The sequence below is a fragment of the Oryctolagus cuniculus genome, chromosome 16 (genome assembly GCF_051225735.1).
Source record: "Oryctolagus cuniculus isolate XC-2025 breed Fujian yellow rabbit chromosome 16, ASM5122573v1, whole genome shotgun sequence".
Classification (NCBI taxonomy): domain Eukaryota; kingdom Metazoa; phylum Chordata; class Mammalia; order Lagomorpha; family Leporidae; genus Oryctolagus; species Oryctolagus cuniculus.
The window spans coordinates 6,614,533-6,632,399 of record NC_142882.1 but is presented as its reverse complement, the minus strand read 5'-3'; the positions used below and the strand labels follow the sequence as shown (position 1 = coordinate 6,632,399).

Genomic DNA, 17,867 nt, shown 5'->3' with positions numbered 1-17,867 from the left:
TCCCTATGCACCAGTCATGAGTTTCCAAGGCTATGGAAGCCTTTTGAGTTCACTGACTCTTATCTTGTTTAGACAAGTTCATATTCAAAGTGGAGGTTCTCTCCTCCCTTCAGAGAAAGGTACCTCCTTCTTTGATGACCTGTTCTTTCCACTGGGATCTCACTAACAGAGCATTTCATTTAGGGTTGTTTCTTTTTTTTTTTTTTTTGCCAGAGTGTCTTGGCTTTCCATGCCTGAAATACTCTCATGGGCTTTTCAGGCAGATCGGAATGCCTTTAGGGCTGATTCTGAGGCCAGAGTGCTGTTTAGGACATCCACCATTCTACGAGTCTGCTGAGTATCTCGCTTCCCATGTTGGATCACTCTCCCCTTTATTTATTCTATCAGTTAGTATTAGCAGGTACTAGATTTATTTATGTGCTTCCTTTAACTCTTAGTCCTTTCATTATAATCAATTTTGAACTGAAATTGATCACTTGGACTGGTGAGATGGCATTGGTACATGCCACCCTTATGGGATTCAATTGGAGTCCCCTGGTATGTTTCTAACTCTACCATTTGGGGCAAGTCAGCTTGAGCATGTACCAAAATGTACATCTCTTCCCTCTCTTATTCCTACTCTTATGTTTAACAGGGATCACATTTCAGTTAAATTTCAACACTTAAGAATAACTGTGTAGAACAGACAAAAAAAAAAACTACTAAAAGGGATAATGTATTAAGTTGTTCATTAACAGTCAGGGCTATGCTGATCAAGTCACCATTTCTCATAGTGTCCATTTCACTTCAGGAGGTTTCCTTTTTGGTGTTCAGTCAGTTGTCACCGATCAGGGAGAACATATGGTATTTGTCCCTTTGGGACTGGCTTATTTCACTCAGCATGATGTGTTCCAGATTCCTCCATTTTGTTGCAAATGACTGGATTTCATTGTTTCTTACTGCGGTATAGTATTCTAAGGAGTACATATCCCATAATTTCTTTATCCAGTCTACTGTTGATGGGCATTTAGGTCAGTTCCAGGTCTTAGTTATTGCGAATTGAGCTGCAATAAACATTAGGGTGCAGACCGCTTTTTTGTTTGCCAATTTAAATTCCTTTGGGTAAATTCCAAGGAGTGGGATGGCTGGGTCGAACGGTAGGGTTATCTTCAGGTTTCTGAGGAATCTCCAGACTGACTTCCATAGTGGCTTGACCAGTTTGCATTCCCACCAACAGTGGGTTAGTGTCCCTTTTTCCCCACATCCTCGCCAGCATCTGTTTCTTCATGCTTCTGCACGTGGAAATCCAGTTTTCCCAGCACCATTTATTGAATAGACTGTCCTTGCTCCAGGGATTGGTTTTAGATCCTTGATCAAATATAAGTTGGCTGTAGATGTTTGGATTGATTTCTGGTGTTTCAATTCTGTTCCATTGGTCTATCCATCTGTTTCTGTACCAGTACCATGCTGTTTTGATTACAACTGCTCCGTAGTATGTCCTGAAATCTGGTATTGTGATGCCTCCGGCTTTGTTTTTGTTGTACAAGATTGCTTTAGCTATTCGAGGTCTCTTGTGCCTCCATATAAATTTCAGCACCATTTTTTCCAGATCTGAGAAGAAGGTCTTCAGTATCTTGATTGGTATTGCATTGAATCTATACATTGCTTTTGGGAGAATGGACATTTTGATGATATTGATTCTTCCAATCCATGAGCATGGATGATTTTTCCATTTTTTGGTATCTTCTATTTCCTTCTTTAAGGTTTTGTAATTATCATCGTAGAGATCTTTAACATCCTTGGTTAAGTTTATTCCAAGGTATTGGATTCTTTTGGTAGCTATTGTGAATGGGATTGATCTTAGAAGTTCTTCCTCAGCCATGGCATTGCTTGTGTATACAAAGGCAGTTGGTTTTTGTGCATTGATTTAATACCATGCTACTTTGCCAAAATCTTCTATGAGTTCCAATAGTCTCTTAGTAGAGTTCTTTGGGTCCCCTAAATAAAGAATCATATCATCTGCAAAGAGGGATAGTTTGAGTTCTCCCTTCCCAATTTGTATCCCTTTAATTTCTTTTTCTTGCCTAATAGCTCTGGCTAGAATTTCCAGAACTATATTGAATAGCAGTGGTGAGAGTGGGCATCCCTGTCTGGTACCAGATATCAGTGGAAATGCTTCCAACTTTTCCCCATTCAATAGGATGTTGGCTGTGGGTTTTTCATAGATTGCTTTGATTGTATTGAGGAATGTTCCTTCCAAACCCAGTTTGCTTAGAGTTTTCATCATGAATGGGTGTTGTATTTTATCAAATGCTTTCTCTGCATCTATTGAGACAATCATATGGTTTTTCTTCTGCAGTCTGTTAATGTGGTGTATCACATTGATTGTCTTGCGCACATTAAACCATCCCTGCATACCAGGGATAAATCCCACTTGGTCTGGGTGGATGATCTTTCTGATGTGTTGTTGCATTCTATTGGCAAGAATTTTATTGAGGATTTTTGCATCTATGTTCATCAGGGTTATTGGTCTGTAATTCTCTTTCAGTGCTGCATCTTTTTCTGGCTTAGGAATTAAGGTGATGCTGGCTTCATAGAAAGAACTTGGGAGGATTCCCTCTTCTTCGATTGTTCTGAATAGTTTGAGAAGAATTGGAGTTAGTTCTCGCCCCACCGAGAGTCAGGTTTTTCTGCTAGACTCAGGGGCGATGCAGACCTGAGGTCGCTCTGCTTATGACGTATGTCCAAGATGGCACCTGCTCTTTGTCTTGCTCGCCCTTGAGAGGTGAGCGGAGAGAGAGAAACCCATGTCCATACCAGTCACCTTTTTTTTTTCTCTGTCTCTCTTCCAGTTAGCCTGGTGAACTTTTCGCCCCCGGGGGTTGTTCCCTCTAGTCTCCTCTCTCCGCTTGCCTGCCTGTGTCTCGGGCTATTGAGGTTCGGCTCACCTCGCTTTCCAGCGCTGGTGTGTTGAGTCTGCCGCTGGTGTCCCGAACTGTGGGCTCCCACGCTCTCCACGCAAGTCCGCTGTGAATCACACGTTCCGGAAGGGTTTCTTCTGCTGTTTCCTCCCCTACTCTTCCTTGAACCTGCAGTATCTCCACTTTTATTAAACTATCTCTCCCCAGACTATCAGTGTGCTCCCTTCCTATTCCACCATCTTGCCTCCTCCCCCCCATGGCACATTTTTAGCTTTACCCTTAGGAATAAGTCTGAGGGAGGATGTGCCAAACTGTATATCTCCTCCATCTCTTATTCTCACTCTTATTCTTTCTGAAAGGCTTATTTTATTTATTTGAAAGACAGAGTTAGAGAGGGAGGTAGAGACAGATAGAAAGATTTTCCATCCACTGGCTCACTTCCCAGATGGCCGCAATGGCCGGAGCTGCACCAATCGGAAACCAAGAGACAGGAGCTTCTTCCGGGTCTCCCACGTGGGTGCAGGGGCCCAACAACTTGGGCCATCTTCTACTGCTATCCCAGGCCATAGAATAGAGATGAATCCAAAGAAGAGCAGCCAGGATTTGAACCGGCACGCATATGGGATAATGACACTTCAGGCCATGGCTTTAACCTGCTGAGCCACAGGGCTGGCCCTTCCAATCTTATTTTAACAGATATCAATTTTCAGTGAATTTTAAACACCTAAGGATAATTCAGTGTTAATCCAAGAGTTCAACCAATGGTATTAAGTAGAAAAAGAAAATACTAAAAAGAATAAAATAGTAAACTGTTTCTCAAACTTCGGGACAAGAACTAATCAAGTCATTGCTTCTCCTAGTGTCAGTTTCACTTCTACAGGTTTCCTTTTAGGTGTTCAGTTAGTTGTCACAGATCAGGGAGAACAGGATATTTGTTCCTTTGAGACTGGCTTATTTCACTCAGCATGATGTTTTCCAGATTCCTCCATTTTGTTGCAAATAACCAGATTTCATTTTTTGCTTTTACCACTTTGTAGTATTCTATAGAGTTCATATCCATAGTTTCTTTATCCATTCTTCCATTGATGGGCATTTAGGTTGATTTCACCTCACCTGTCCAAATGGCTCTCACACAGAAATCAGCAAACAACCTGTGCTGGAGAGGATTTGAAGGAAAATGTACCCTCATCCACAGGTTGTGGGGATGTAAACTGATGCAGTAGTTGTGAAAGACAGTATAGAAACCTATGAGAGTGGATAATAGATCTGCCATATGACCCATCCAACTGACTCCTAGGAATCTACCCAAAGTGAAATCAACATGAAAAAGGGGCATCTATACCCCCATGTTCATTGCAGCTCAATTCAAAATAGCTAAGAAATAGAATCAACCCAGATATCCATCAATAGCTTACTGGATATAGAAACCATGGTATATATACTCTAAGAATATTAATCAGCAGGAAAAAAAAAGAAAAAAATCTTGTTTATTGAAACAAAATTGATGCAGCTGGAAACCATGGCACTTAAGAGAAATCAGCAAGTATCAAAAACAGACATAACCATATGTATTCTCTTATCTGTCATAACAAGTGCCTAAATGTAATGTTGGAGTAAAATTGACAATTTGAGATTCCATGGTTTTTTTTTTTTTTTATAGCCTTTGTCTTTATTTTGAAGAATAGTTTGGTTTCTTCATACGATTTGTAGAACACATTACATACAGTAAGGTTAATCTCTTGAGTATAAAGTAAGCTAGAAAACAGTTCTTTGCAAAAATTAAGAGTGGCAATAGGAGAGGGAGGAGGAAGAAGCATAAGATTGTGGCTGGCGCTGTGGAGCAGTGGGATTACGCCCTGGTCTGAAGTGCCGGCATCTTATATGGGCACTGGTTTGAGACCAGGCTGTTCCAATTCCTGTCTGGCTCTCTGCTGTGGCCTGGAAAGGCAGTGGAGGATGCCCCAAGTCATGGGAGACCTGGAAGGAGCTCCTGGCTTTGGCTCGGCACAGCCCTGGCTATTGCAGCCAATTGGGGAGTGAATCATCAGATGGAAGACCTCTCTCTCTTTCTCTCTCCCTCTCTCTCTGCCTCTCCTCTCTCTGTTTAACTCTTTCAAATAAAATAAATAAGTCTTTTTAAAAAAGTAAGTTTCAGATTGTGGACAGGATGAATGAATAGGTGGGAAGCGTCTCTGTGTTCTAAAACTGTATATGTGATGCTCATGAAATTTTTATACATCAACTAAAATTTGAAATATTAACACATTGAGTAACTTACAAACAAGAACATATATTTTTAAAAAGTAGAAGTAACAACAAAATATAATTCATGAACAATGGGAATATAATATGATGGATATTTCTGCACAGATAAATAAATGACCAAAGGACATAACAAATGATGCTAATCGGAAATAAGTATGGACAAACCGTTCCACACCAGGAGCCTCTACTTCACAAACACTACCTGACTACAAAAAATTTCAAAGTTTTTACTTGTTGGAGATGCCATAGAGAATTTGGAACTTCAAACCATGCTATAAAGTTACAACACATATGGTATGGAATACAGTTGTCACCTCCTTAGCAAATTCAACATAAAATTCATTGATGACCAAAACATCCCACACCTAATGGTACACTCCAAAATTAGAAAATAGGCAAAAATCTCTTGTACATCAGTGTGTGTCTCCAAACAGCCAAAGTGAAAAATAACACACAAGTCAGTGTACGGAGACACAAAACTCAATGAATTACTACAAGGAATTATCAGTTTGTCATGAAAAATGTAGATTCTTGCAATAATGTGGATGCCCCTTGAAAACACCATGCAAAATCAAAGGTCACCTAAATCCACAGAGTCTAATATATAATTTATACAAAACACTCAGGACCATTAAATCCATGGAAACAGAAACAGACTGGTGGTTGTGTGACCAGCAAGAGAAGGAACTGAGAGTGACCATTAATGGATAAGGAATCTGATTTGTAGCAAAGAAAATATTTTTAAAATATGACAGAGATAACAGTTGCACAAGAGAGTGAATGGTCCAAATGCCATTACTTCACTTTCAAATTGTTACTTTTTGTTGAATTATTTTCTGCTGAAGAAGATATAAAAATCACTTTCTTATGTCTGGTATTGGCAAAAGTAAATCTAAAGCCAAATTGATAATAAACAGAAATGAGCAGATGGAAAAGAAGTTTGCAGAATCAGTTCTACATATAATGAAAACCTGGTGTGTGATTATCACATCATTTCAAATCTGTATGAAATGATATATAATTAAGGATTTCCTGGATAATGCATATACATATTGAAATGATTTAACATGTCCAACGATTGCATGAAAATATCCCAACTATATTACAAAGCCAAAATTAATATAGATTCCAGTGAATGAATGAAAACAGCAAACAAACATGTAACTCATTTTATTAAAATATGAATATTACAATGTTGATGAGTTGACAATGAAAATGCAGAAATGAAATTTTCAAGGACAGCCTTTATCTGAGATGGGTTTTGTTTGTGAACATAAAGCCCAAGCTAAGAAACTTGTACACAGTATTATTTTGAAGAGAGGATGATTGCAGCCAGTGTTGGGGTGTGGTGGATATAACAAACACCTGTAACCCCGACATCCTATGTGGGTGCCAGGCCATATGCTGGCTGTCCACTTGCAATCCAGCTCCCTGTTAATGAACCAGAAAAATCAGTGGAAAATGGCCTCTTGCAGTCCCTGACACCCGATGGAAACCTAACTGAGCTCCTTTCTTTGTCCTGAACCAGCACTGCACCACTGCGGATATCTTCAGAGTATATCACTAGATGGTTTTTCCCAATCTATCTCTGTTTTGTTATTTAGTGTATGAGAATTAAAAAGTTTCTAAGAGAAATGTAAGTTGTTCATAAGGCAATTAAAATGTTCAACTTATTATATAGCATCAGAATGCAAAATCAGTTTTTTTAACTTTTATTTAATGAATATAAATTTCCAAAGTACAGAATATTGATTACAATGACTTCCCCCATAACGTCCCTCCAACCCGCAACCCTCCCCTTATCCACTCCCTCTCCCCTTCCATTCATGTCAAGATTCATTTTCAATTTTCTTTATATACAGAAGAGCACTTTAGCATACATTAAGTAAAGATTTCAACAGTTTGCTCCCACACAGAAACATAAAGTGAAAAATACTGTTTGAGTACTAGTTATAGCATTAAATCTCAATGTACAGCACACTAAGGACAAAGATCCTACATGAGGAGTAAGTGCACAGTGACTCCTGTTGTTGACTTAACAAATTGACACTCTTGTTTATGGCATCAGTAATCACCCTAGGCTCTTGTCATGAGCTGCCAAGACTATGGAAGCCCCCTGGGTTCACTGACCCTGATCATTTTTGGACAAGGCCATGGTCAAAGTGGAAGTTCTCCCTTCAGAGAAAGGTACCTCCTTCTTTGATGACCCATTCTTTCCACTGGGATCTCACTCACAGAGATCTTTCATTTAGGTTTTTTTTTCCCCCCAGAGTGTCTTGGCTTTCCATTCCTGAAATACTCTCATGGGCATTTCAGCTGGATCCTCATGCCTTAAGGGCTGATTATGAGGCCAGAGTGCTGTTAGGACATTTGCCATTCTATAGGTCTGCTGAGTATATCACTTCCCATGTTGGACCATTCTCTCCCTTTTTTATTCTATCAGCTAGTTTTTGCAGACACTAGTCTTGTTTATGTGATCCCTTTGGTTCTTAGTCCTATCATTATGATCAATTGTGAACAGAAATTGATCACTGGGACTAGTGAGATGGCATTGGTACATGCCACCTCAATGGGATTGAATTAGAATCCCCTGGTATGTTTCTAACTCTACTGTTTGAGGTAAGTCAGCTTGAGCATGTCCCGAATTGCACATCTCTTCCCTCTCTTGTTCCCACTCTTATATTTAACAGCAATCACTTTTCAGTTGTTTCAGCACTTAAGAAGACTTGTGTATTGATTACAGTATTCAACCAAAAGTATTAAGTAGAACAACCAAAAAAAAATACTAAGAGGGATAACATATTAAGCTGCTCATCAACAGTCAGGGTGAGGGCTGATCAAGTCACCATTTCTCATAGTGTTCATTTCACTTTAACAGGTTTCCTTTTTGGTGCTCAGTTAGTTGTCACCTATCAAGGAGAACAAGTGGTATTTGTCCCTTTGGGATTGGCTTATTTCACTCAACATAATGTTTTCCAAATTCCTAACAGGGATCACTTTTCAGTGAAAATTTAAAGGCCTAAGAATAATTGTGTGTTAATTACAGAGTTCAACCAATGTTACTAGAAAAAAAATGCTAAAATGGATGAAGTATTACATTGTACATCAACCGTCAGGACAACAGCTGATCAAGTCACTGTTTCTCACAGTGTCCATTTCACTTCAACAAGTTTCCCCTTTGGTGCTCAGTTAGTTGTCATCGATCAGGGAGAACATATGATATTTGTCCCTTTGGGACCGGCTTAATTCACTCAGCATGATGTTTTCCAAATTCCTCCATCTTGTTGAAAATGACCGGGTTTTATCGTTTTTGACTGCTGTATAGTATTCTATAGAGTACATGTCCCATAATTTCTTTATCCAGTCTAGTGTTGATGGGCATTTGGGTTGGTTCCAGGTCTTAGCTATTGTGAATTGAGCTGCAATAAACATTAATGTGCAGACAGCTTTTTTGTTTGCCAATTTCATTTCTTTTGGGTAAATTCCAAGGAGTGGGATGGCTGGGTTGAATGGTAGGGTTATCTTCAGGTTTCTGAGGAATCCAGACTGACTTCCATAGTGGCTTAACCAGTTTGCATTCCCACCAACAGTGGGTTAGTGTCCCTTTTTCCCCACATCCTCTCCAGCATCTATTGTTGGTGTGCAAAATCAGTTTTGTAAATACTACTTTCCAATCCTTGAAACTGAGAGAGCCTCAAGAGCTTCTCTTCAGAACCAACGCTGGGCCACTTAGATATCTTCAGCATCTATCAGCAGATGGAAGGTTTGTCCCACTCTCTCTTTCTTTTCTGTGAATTGGTCCTTCAGAACAAAAACATTTAAATAGAAGCATAAATTGTTTATAAGGTGGTTACATTCTGCAAGTTATTTTTTAGTATCAGAATGCAAAATCACTTTTGTAAATACTAGTTTCTAACCATGGGAAATTGAGACAGCCTTAAGAGTTACTGTTCAGAACATCTGTTTCCTTGGAAATTATTCTATCCCTTAATCCTTTCAAAGCATTCTTCTCAGGTCTGAAAAGAATAATGTAGCACTTGGGGACAAAGATGCAGCCCAGGAGCCCAGAACTGGAGGCCAAGATGGAGAAGACCTGCACGGCCACCATGAACTTCCCCTTGGTGCTATGGTAGACAGGCAGGAAGGTCACCCAGACACTGCAGAACACCAGCATGCTGAACGTCAGGAATTTGGCTTCATTGAAGGTGTCAGGCAGATTCCTGGCTAGGAAAGCCACAGTGAAGCTGGCCATGGCAATGGAGCCCAGGTAGCCAAGGAGACAATAGAAAGCAGTTTCCGAGTCCTTGTTGCACACCAGGATGATGTGGCCATGCTCAGAGTGCGCATCTGTGTCAACAAAGGGAGGAGAAGTCCCAAGGCAGAAGCCACATGGAGCCAGTAGGATCAGGGAGCAGATTGGAATAATGGAGTTAGGTGCCCTTGATATTAGCCAGTGTCTCATCCTTCTCCCTGGGGCAGTGACCTTGAAGGCCAGAACCACAGTGATAGTTTTGGCCAGGACAGTGGAAAGAGCCATGGTGAACACCACACCAAACGTGGTCTGCTGGAGGACACAGGGGGCTGTATTGCGATGACCAATGAAGAGTAAAGAACAGAGGAAGCAGAAGATGAGGGCAATGAGCAGGATGTAGCTGAGACAATGGTTGTTGGCCTTGACTATGGGAGTGTCTCAGTGCTTCACAAAGACACAAAGAACCCCAGTGGTGAGGACAGAAAAACATAGAGCTGTGCAGACCTGGCTCATTCCTAATGGGTCTTCATAAGCCAAGAAGGCCACAGCTTTGTGCAGGCAGTGGTCACACTCGGTGCTGGCATACTGATGATCCAGACACTTTACACACTGGTTCACATCTGGTGAGAAATGTACAATAACATCATCCCAAGTTCAGTTATTTCAGATTCACAAGGTCCTTCTAGAATACCCGACTGAGCTAGTTTAGGCAAATACTCCTTATTTCTTACTGAAGACAACTTATAAAAATGACATGTAGGGAATTTTTGGCAATTAGTCTTGCTCTTCAGGGGCCGGCTAGTGGCTCAGTAGGTTAATCCCTCATGGGTGCCGGTTCTAGTCCTGGCTGCTCTTTCAATCCAGCTTTTGCTATGGCCTGGGAAAGCAGCAGAGTATGGCCCCAGTCCTTGAGCCCCTGAACTCCTCTCAAGATGGAAAGAAACGCCTAGCCCCTGGCTTTGCATCAGTACAGGTCTGGCCATTGCAGCCATTTGGGAAGTAAACCAACAGACAGAGGACATTTCTATCTGTCTCTCCCTCTGCTGTCTGTTACTCTGTCTCTCAAATAAATAAATAAAATTTTTAAAAAATTAAAAATAAAAAAATTCATGTTCATCTACCTCATGTTAGTCATTTATTACTTACTCTCCCTAAGTACCTTACATACTGATGAGTACATTCTCTTTTTCTAATAATAGAGCCCTAAGTCCTACTCTCTGAACCTATTCATGTTGCTTTAAAAACATATCTTAACCTGTGTTGTTTTAACACCACAAACTCATTTTCCATGGTTTCTTAGGACTGGGAAGTGATGATCAAGGTACCGGAGAATTCCATGTGTGGTGAGGACTACTCTGCCCTTATACATGACACATTCTTTCTGTGTCCTCACTTTGAACAAGAGCAAGCAGCAGCCCTTGTTTTAAGGGTGCTATTCACTCAATAATATCATGACCTAATCAATCAGTCAAGGTTCCTTGTGTTTGTTTTTAATGAAAGTTATTTTATTTTTTTAATTACATGAAAGGCAGAGTTACAGAAATAGGAGAAGTAGAAGGAGGAAAGAAGAGGGAGAGTGACAGGGGGAGGAGGAGAGGAAAGGAAAAAGAGAGAGAGGAAGAGAGAGAAAGGGAGAGAAAATCTTTCACCTGGTGGTTCATACCCCAAAAGACTGTAATGGCTGGAGTGGGGCTGATCTGAAACCAATAACCAGGAGTTTCTTCTGGATTTCCCAAGTGGGTGTGGGTCCAAAAGCCCAAGCATCAGCAGAGAACAGGACTTGAAATGAAGCAGCTGGGACTGAAACTGGTGCCATTTGGGATGCCTGCATCACAGGCAGAGACTTAACCTGCTATGCCACTCTTAATATCATGGACTGGAAGTTTGCAAATTTTGGCTGTACAGAAAGCATCCAGCTATCTCCGTGAAGCATAACTCTCTCTGGTAGAATCCGGATTAAGTCATTCTAAAGTCAAGCTTGATTGAGAGACTACCATTAGCAAGGCTATGGGTTAAATTCTAGAGAAACATGAAGAGCTGTACACATGATATCAGCTGGATTAGTTGCCACTCTTGAGCAGCTTCCCATCAAGAACACACTGGGATGCTGCCTGTGATAGAAGTTGGTCTAGATCACCTTGAACCCTACTGGCATATTTCCACTTTCCTGTCTTTTTATCCTTGAAAATGAATTTTCTCTCCACTGTGTCAGTATCCTCTCCTTTTCTTTATATTGCTCCAATGATGTCCCATGTCTGAACTTGCAGTTGTCTTCCAATATTAGGGTAGTTTCACCTTTGGATATCTCATACATTTAAGATATCATACATGCCATCTTTAAAAGCTTCATTTTCCAGAACTGCTAAGTGAAAATAACTTTTCTCTGTGTTTAATCTTGTATTCAAGCACTACTTAATCAATTACTGATACACTGACTTAATTACACAATCCCATTATCATTTTAAAACAATGCCACTTTTATATCTTCATTTCCAATAAGTTCCATGTCCTCATTTTTGGATAATATGCAAATCTGAAAATTGTTTACAACAAAAAACTATTGGGAATTATTTTAACAACCATGAGTATATTTGGATTTTTAATATATTTCTTAATATGCTTCATAATATTTCCCTCTAAATGTTCGAATTTCTTCTGTATTCTTCAATGTGTCACCATTTAGTGATTATATTCTGCTATTAGTATTTCTTACATCTGTGCAGAACCCCTTCAACTTTGTACACATGCACAGTAACCATGTTTTTCTTATTGATCAATCTTGCTGAGGTTCATGAAGTTTCCTTGTTTTAGATGACAATCAACTTTAAATATTCTAATTTTTATTTACTTCCATTTTCTTATAATATCCACATCCCATCTCCGAGGGTTTGTGTTGAATTTGCTTTCATTGACCTACTTTGCTATGCATACTTATCAATGAGGATGTCAGCCTGTGCTCTTTCAATATAAATTATATACATGAGTATGTGCCTGGATGCATATGAGTGTTCCTAGAGAATTATATTTTGAGAAGCACTGATTTTTCTCTAAGGCTAAGGTTAGTCCCATTTATGATATCTGATGAGTATTATCCTCAGGTTGATATACTGTATAATTTCTAATATAGTTTTCCATACAATACAGTTTGTTTGGAGGTGTGCTTCCTCACTTCAAGCATGTTATATGTGAATTAGGTGAAAGCACTTTTATTTATACATGCAAAAGAAACACAGACACAAAGTTACCTATAATGAAGTTGCACATAGGACATCTTACACAGATTGTACTCTGTTGCCAGAATCTATCACAATTATCAATAAATTTCAAATTGAAATGATACCTAATATATGGTGAAAATCACTAATCATCCAACACAAACAGAAATTGGAAAATCTTCATGATACATGTGATGATGGCATATTACTGTTAAGTGGAATAAATCAGAGAAGTCCCACATTGTTTTATGGGGTAAATATTCTTAAATATTGGTTTGTGTTCATATTTTTTCATTGGACAAGGATTTTTATGCTTAAGGACACAAAAGCACAGGTAACAAACCAAAATAAATACATGAAATTTCATCAAGCTAAAAAGGTTCTGCAAAGAAAAGGAAACAATCAACAGATTGAAGAGACCACCTACAGAAATAAAGAAAATAGTTGAAAATCATTTATCTGACAAATGTTTAATAACTGTAATATATCAGGAACTCAATAAACAGGAGCAAATAATCCAATTTTAAAATGTGCTACCAATCAGCATAAATATTTTTCTCAAAGTTATACAAAGGAACAACAGGTGTGTGAAAAAACAAAACTCGACATCACTAAGCAAATCAGAACCATAGTGATACAGTCCTTTACTCCAGTTACAATGGCTGTTATACAGAAATGAAGGATAAGAGAGGGTGGAGATGTGGAAAATTGGGAATTCTTCTGCACTATTGATGGGAATGGAAATTACTGTGATCATTGTGAAAAGCAATATGAAATTTCCTCCACAATTTCAAATAGAACTACCATATACTTCAGCAATCCCACTGTTGGATTTTTATCCAAAAGCAGTGAAATCAATTTGTCAAAGGGAAATCTGCACTCCCAAGTTTATTGCAGCACTACTCACAATAGCCGGGAAATGGAAGTAGCCTGTGTTAAAGACAGTGTCAAACACACACACACATACACAAGATTACTATTTGGCCACAAAAAGGGTGCAACCCTGTCACATGCAGCAATACAAACATTATATTAAATGATGCTTCTATTATAAATTGTATGTTATGTAATTATTAATCAGGAAAAAAAGTAAGTGCCCCATGATCTCGTTTTATTTGTGGAATCTGAAAATATTGATCTGATAAAAGTTGAGAGTACAATGATGTTCCCCAAAACCCGGGAAAGTAGAGGGGGAAGATTAATGAGCACTAAATTACAGTTAAATATGAGGAAGTCTTGTGCTCTATTGCACAATAGGGTAACTATAGATAACAATGATCTAGTATGTGTACTTGTTAATTTTTTTAAGCTTTTAGTTTTGAACAGATTCAATATAGTTCATAGATGCAATTCTAATGTTATAATTATACTCTCTTCTCTTTTCCTTTCTTCCCCCCCTTCTCTCCCTCCTAGCTGCCCTCCAACTCCCTTTTCTTTCTTTCTCTTTTAGTTTTGAAATAACATGTTAAATTTGTATTATAGTAAAAAGGCTTAATGCCTCACAGCATAAGTTTAACAAGTAAAATATAAACTCTTGATTAGTGAGAATATAGGTAATGGCTATAAAGGACCTCAATAGACATTTTGCAAAAGAGGAAATCCAAATGGCCAACAGACACATGAAAAAAATGTTCAAGATCACTAGCAATCAGGGAAATGCAAATCAAAACCACAATGAGGTTTCACCTCACCCTGGTGAGAATGGCTCACATGCAGAAATCTACCAACAACAGATGCTGGAGAGGATGTGGGGAAAAAGGGACACTAACCCACTGTTGGTGGGAATGCAAACTGGTTAAGCCACGATGGAAGTCAGTCTGGAGATTCCTCAGAAACCTGAATATAACCCTACCATACAATCCAGCCACCCCACTCCTTGGAATTTACCCAAAGGAAATTAAATTGGCAAACAACAAAGCTGCCTGCACCATAATGTTTATTGCATCTCAATTCACAATAGCTAAGACCTGGAACCAACCGAAAAGCCCATCAACAGTAGACTGGATAAAGAAATTAAGGGACATCTCCACTCCTCCCCAGGTCTCACAACTTGGGATAGAGTCTGGGAGGGCCCATTGAGCTGCAGAGCAGTGAGGAGCTTACAGGGGGCAGTGGCAGGAACACACTTTGCTCCTCTGCAGCTCGGCCCTTGGGGACCACACACATAAAGCCCCATATCCTCAGATTTTGCACCAAAGAAGCAAGGCAAGGTGGGGCATCTTCTCATTCCCCATGCCTCATGACCCACATTCCTGTACAGGACATGGTTCCTACTCTGTCCTCACAGAATGTACTATTTAGTTAATACAGAAACATATGATCTAGATATAAATGATAGAAATTATAATCAGAAATATCATTTGCACATTAACTCAGGACTTAGTGTTTTTCATGCAAAGAATATGAAATTTCAGTTCCAGTGATCTTGCCTCTGTAATGAATGAATAATGAGAGGAGAGTTCATATGGTGCTACATGCCTTACACCTTGGAACTGCAGAGCAAGGAAGAAGGATTGGGTTTCATTTTCACAGAGTTCCTCCATGTAGTCTGTTTTTGCTAGAGAGTCTTCACTTTCCATGCCTGCAATGAGGACTTGTTTTAATAGTGCTATTCACTCTGAACTTTCATGGTGTATTCAACCACCCAAGGGTTGCAGTCTTTGTTTTAATGAGTGTTCATTTATTTATTTATAATTTACATGAAAGTCAGCTTCAGAAAGAGGAGGAGAAGCAGGAAGAGGAAGAGGGAGAGAAAGGAGGACAGGAGGACAAGAAAAAAGGGACGGGGAAAAATAGAGAGAGGAAAAAGAGAAAGGGAGAGATCTTTCGACCCAGTGATTCACACACCAAATGATGCTAATAGCGGGAACTGGGCCATTTTGAAGCCAGTAACTAGGAGCTTCTTCTGGGTCTTCTACATGGTGTGGGCTCAGAAACTTGGGCCATCTTCTGCTGCTTTCCCAAGCATCAGCAGAGAGCTGCATTGGAAGTGAAGCAGCTGGGACTGGAACTGCTGCCCAACTGGGATGCTGGCATCCCAGCCAGAGGCTTAACCTACTATGTTACAGCACTGGCCCCCAGTTCCCACTTTAAATATTATGGACTGGGAGGTTTACTTTGTGAATTTTGAATGTGCAGGAAGCACCCAGTGATCTCACTAAAGCACATCGCTCTAAGGTAGAATCTGGATCATGTCATTCTAGGGGTAAGCACTGCCGGACAGACCACCATTAGAAGGCAAATGGTCAAGTTCTAGAAAAACACAGAAGAGCTGTCTACTTGATACCAAGTGGAGTAGTTGCCACCCTTGAGCAGGCTTCCATCAAGGAACACACTAGGATGCTGCCTGTAATCCAAGTCAGTATGTAGAACACCCTGTACGCTACTGACATCTTTCCACTAGTCTTTTTATCGTGAACATGAATTTTCTCTCCAGCTCTTTCTGCATCCTCTTTTTTTCTATACATTGCTCCAGCATTGTCGAATGTCTGAACATGCAGATGTCTTCCAACCTGTATTCTTACTTTGGGATATTTCATACGTTTGAGACATTACATGTACCATTTTTCACAGCTTATTTCCCAGAATTGGTAAGCAAAAATAACTGTTTTGTGTGTTTAATTTTGTATTTCAGCACTACTTAACTCAGTTACTGAATCCCTGATTTCATTACACCATCCCAGTAGCAGTTGTAAATGATGCCACTTGTATATCTTTCTTTTTAGTAAGTTGTATGTCATTTTTTGACAATATGCATGGAGCCAAGCCTCGGATAATTACCTGCAGAAGTTGCATTTTTTTCTTCAACTTTGTGTCCAATCTTCAGCCATAACTTCTATGTTATTGAATTCTGCAAATACTCTTTAAGATTGAAAACTGATTCTTCTTTTTGTCATGTTTGAGTTGTTCTGTTCTTTTTAACAATTCTTAGATCAGTTAGATTACATCAAGTGTTTTTCTTCCATTATTCTAACTAGTATTACATCTTTTCAGGGACAATAAACTGAATTAGAGTGTATACATCACTTTGGCATTATGTAACCTATTTTAAAATACTGTTGGATTTACATTGTTTCAGATTTCAAATGTGAGAATTTATTTCAACATTAGCGTCTTACAATTTCATTTTGCTGAATTGTCTGGAAGTATTTGATCAATCAATTTAAGATGTTCCTGTAGAAGAAACAGAATTTTTCCATTTTTCCTGTTCTCTACAGGAGTTGAGAAAAGAGTTCCTTTCCTATGTGAAAGATTGGTAAAAGTCATCTGAAAATTGTTGAACACATATAAGTATTGGGAATTATTTTAATAACTGTGAGGATATTTGGATTTTTCAAATATTTCTCAATGTATTGGACAAGATTTCTATCAGGAAATTTCTGAATTCCTTCTGTATTCTTCAATATATCACCATTAAATGATTAATATGTTCTAATATTACTATTTTTAATATCTACAGAGACCTCTTCAGCTCTCTTTGTGTATGCACACACACACACACACACACACACACACATACACCCACACACATACTGTAATCTTATTTTCATAGTGTTCCATCTTGCCTGAGATTCATAAATTTTGCTTGTTTTGTGATAACCAACTTCAAATTCTTCCAATTTTTATTTACTTCAGTTTCCTTATAATGTCCACATTTTACCTTCAAGGGCTTGTGTTGAATTTGCTGTCACTGACCTACCTTGCTATGCATACTTTTTTTAAAGACAGAATTACAGAGAGAGGTAGAGACAGAGAAGAATTCTGTCTGCTGGTTCAGTCCCCAGATGGCTTCAATGGCTGGTTCTGTGCTGATCTGAAGCCAGGAGCCAGGAGCTTCTTCCAAGTCTCTCATGTGTGTGCATTGGCCCAAGGACTTGGACCATCTTCTACTGTTTCACAGGACATAGCAGAGAGCAGGATCAGTAGAGGAGCAGCTAGACTAGAACCGGGGCCCATATGGGAAGCTGGCACTTCAGGCCAGGGCATTAACCCACTGTGCCATGGCTCAAGCCCTGCTATGCATACTTACTACCATGTATGTGAGCCTGTGTTCTTTTGATATAATTTTTATACATGTGTGTACATGTGTAAGCATATGAGTATTCCTGAAGATTTATGTTTAGAGCAACAGTGACTTTCTCAAAGCTTAATGTTAGCACTCTTCATGATATTTGATGAGTATTATCCTCAGGATGATATACTATATCATTTCTAAGATAGTTTTTCATATAACAC

The 17,867-nt window shown here is 39.2% G+C and overlaps 1 protein-coding gene across 1 annotated transcript in view; it reads right to left on the bottom strand.

Annotated features, from left to right (window-relative positions):
* Positions 1 to 15,211, bottom strand: part of LOC100352210 (vomeronasal type-2 receptor 116-like) — a 29,337-nt gene extending 14,126 nt beyond the window's left edge. The window contains exon 1 of the mRNA XM_089316330.1: positions 15,116 to 15,211. Coding sequence (XP_089172456.1) covers positions 15,116 to 15,211 — 96 coding nt within the window. The remainder of the gene's footprint in view (positions 1 to 15,115) is intronic.
* Between the last annotated feature and the right edge of the window lie 2,656 nt (positions 15,212 to 17,867).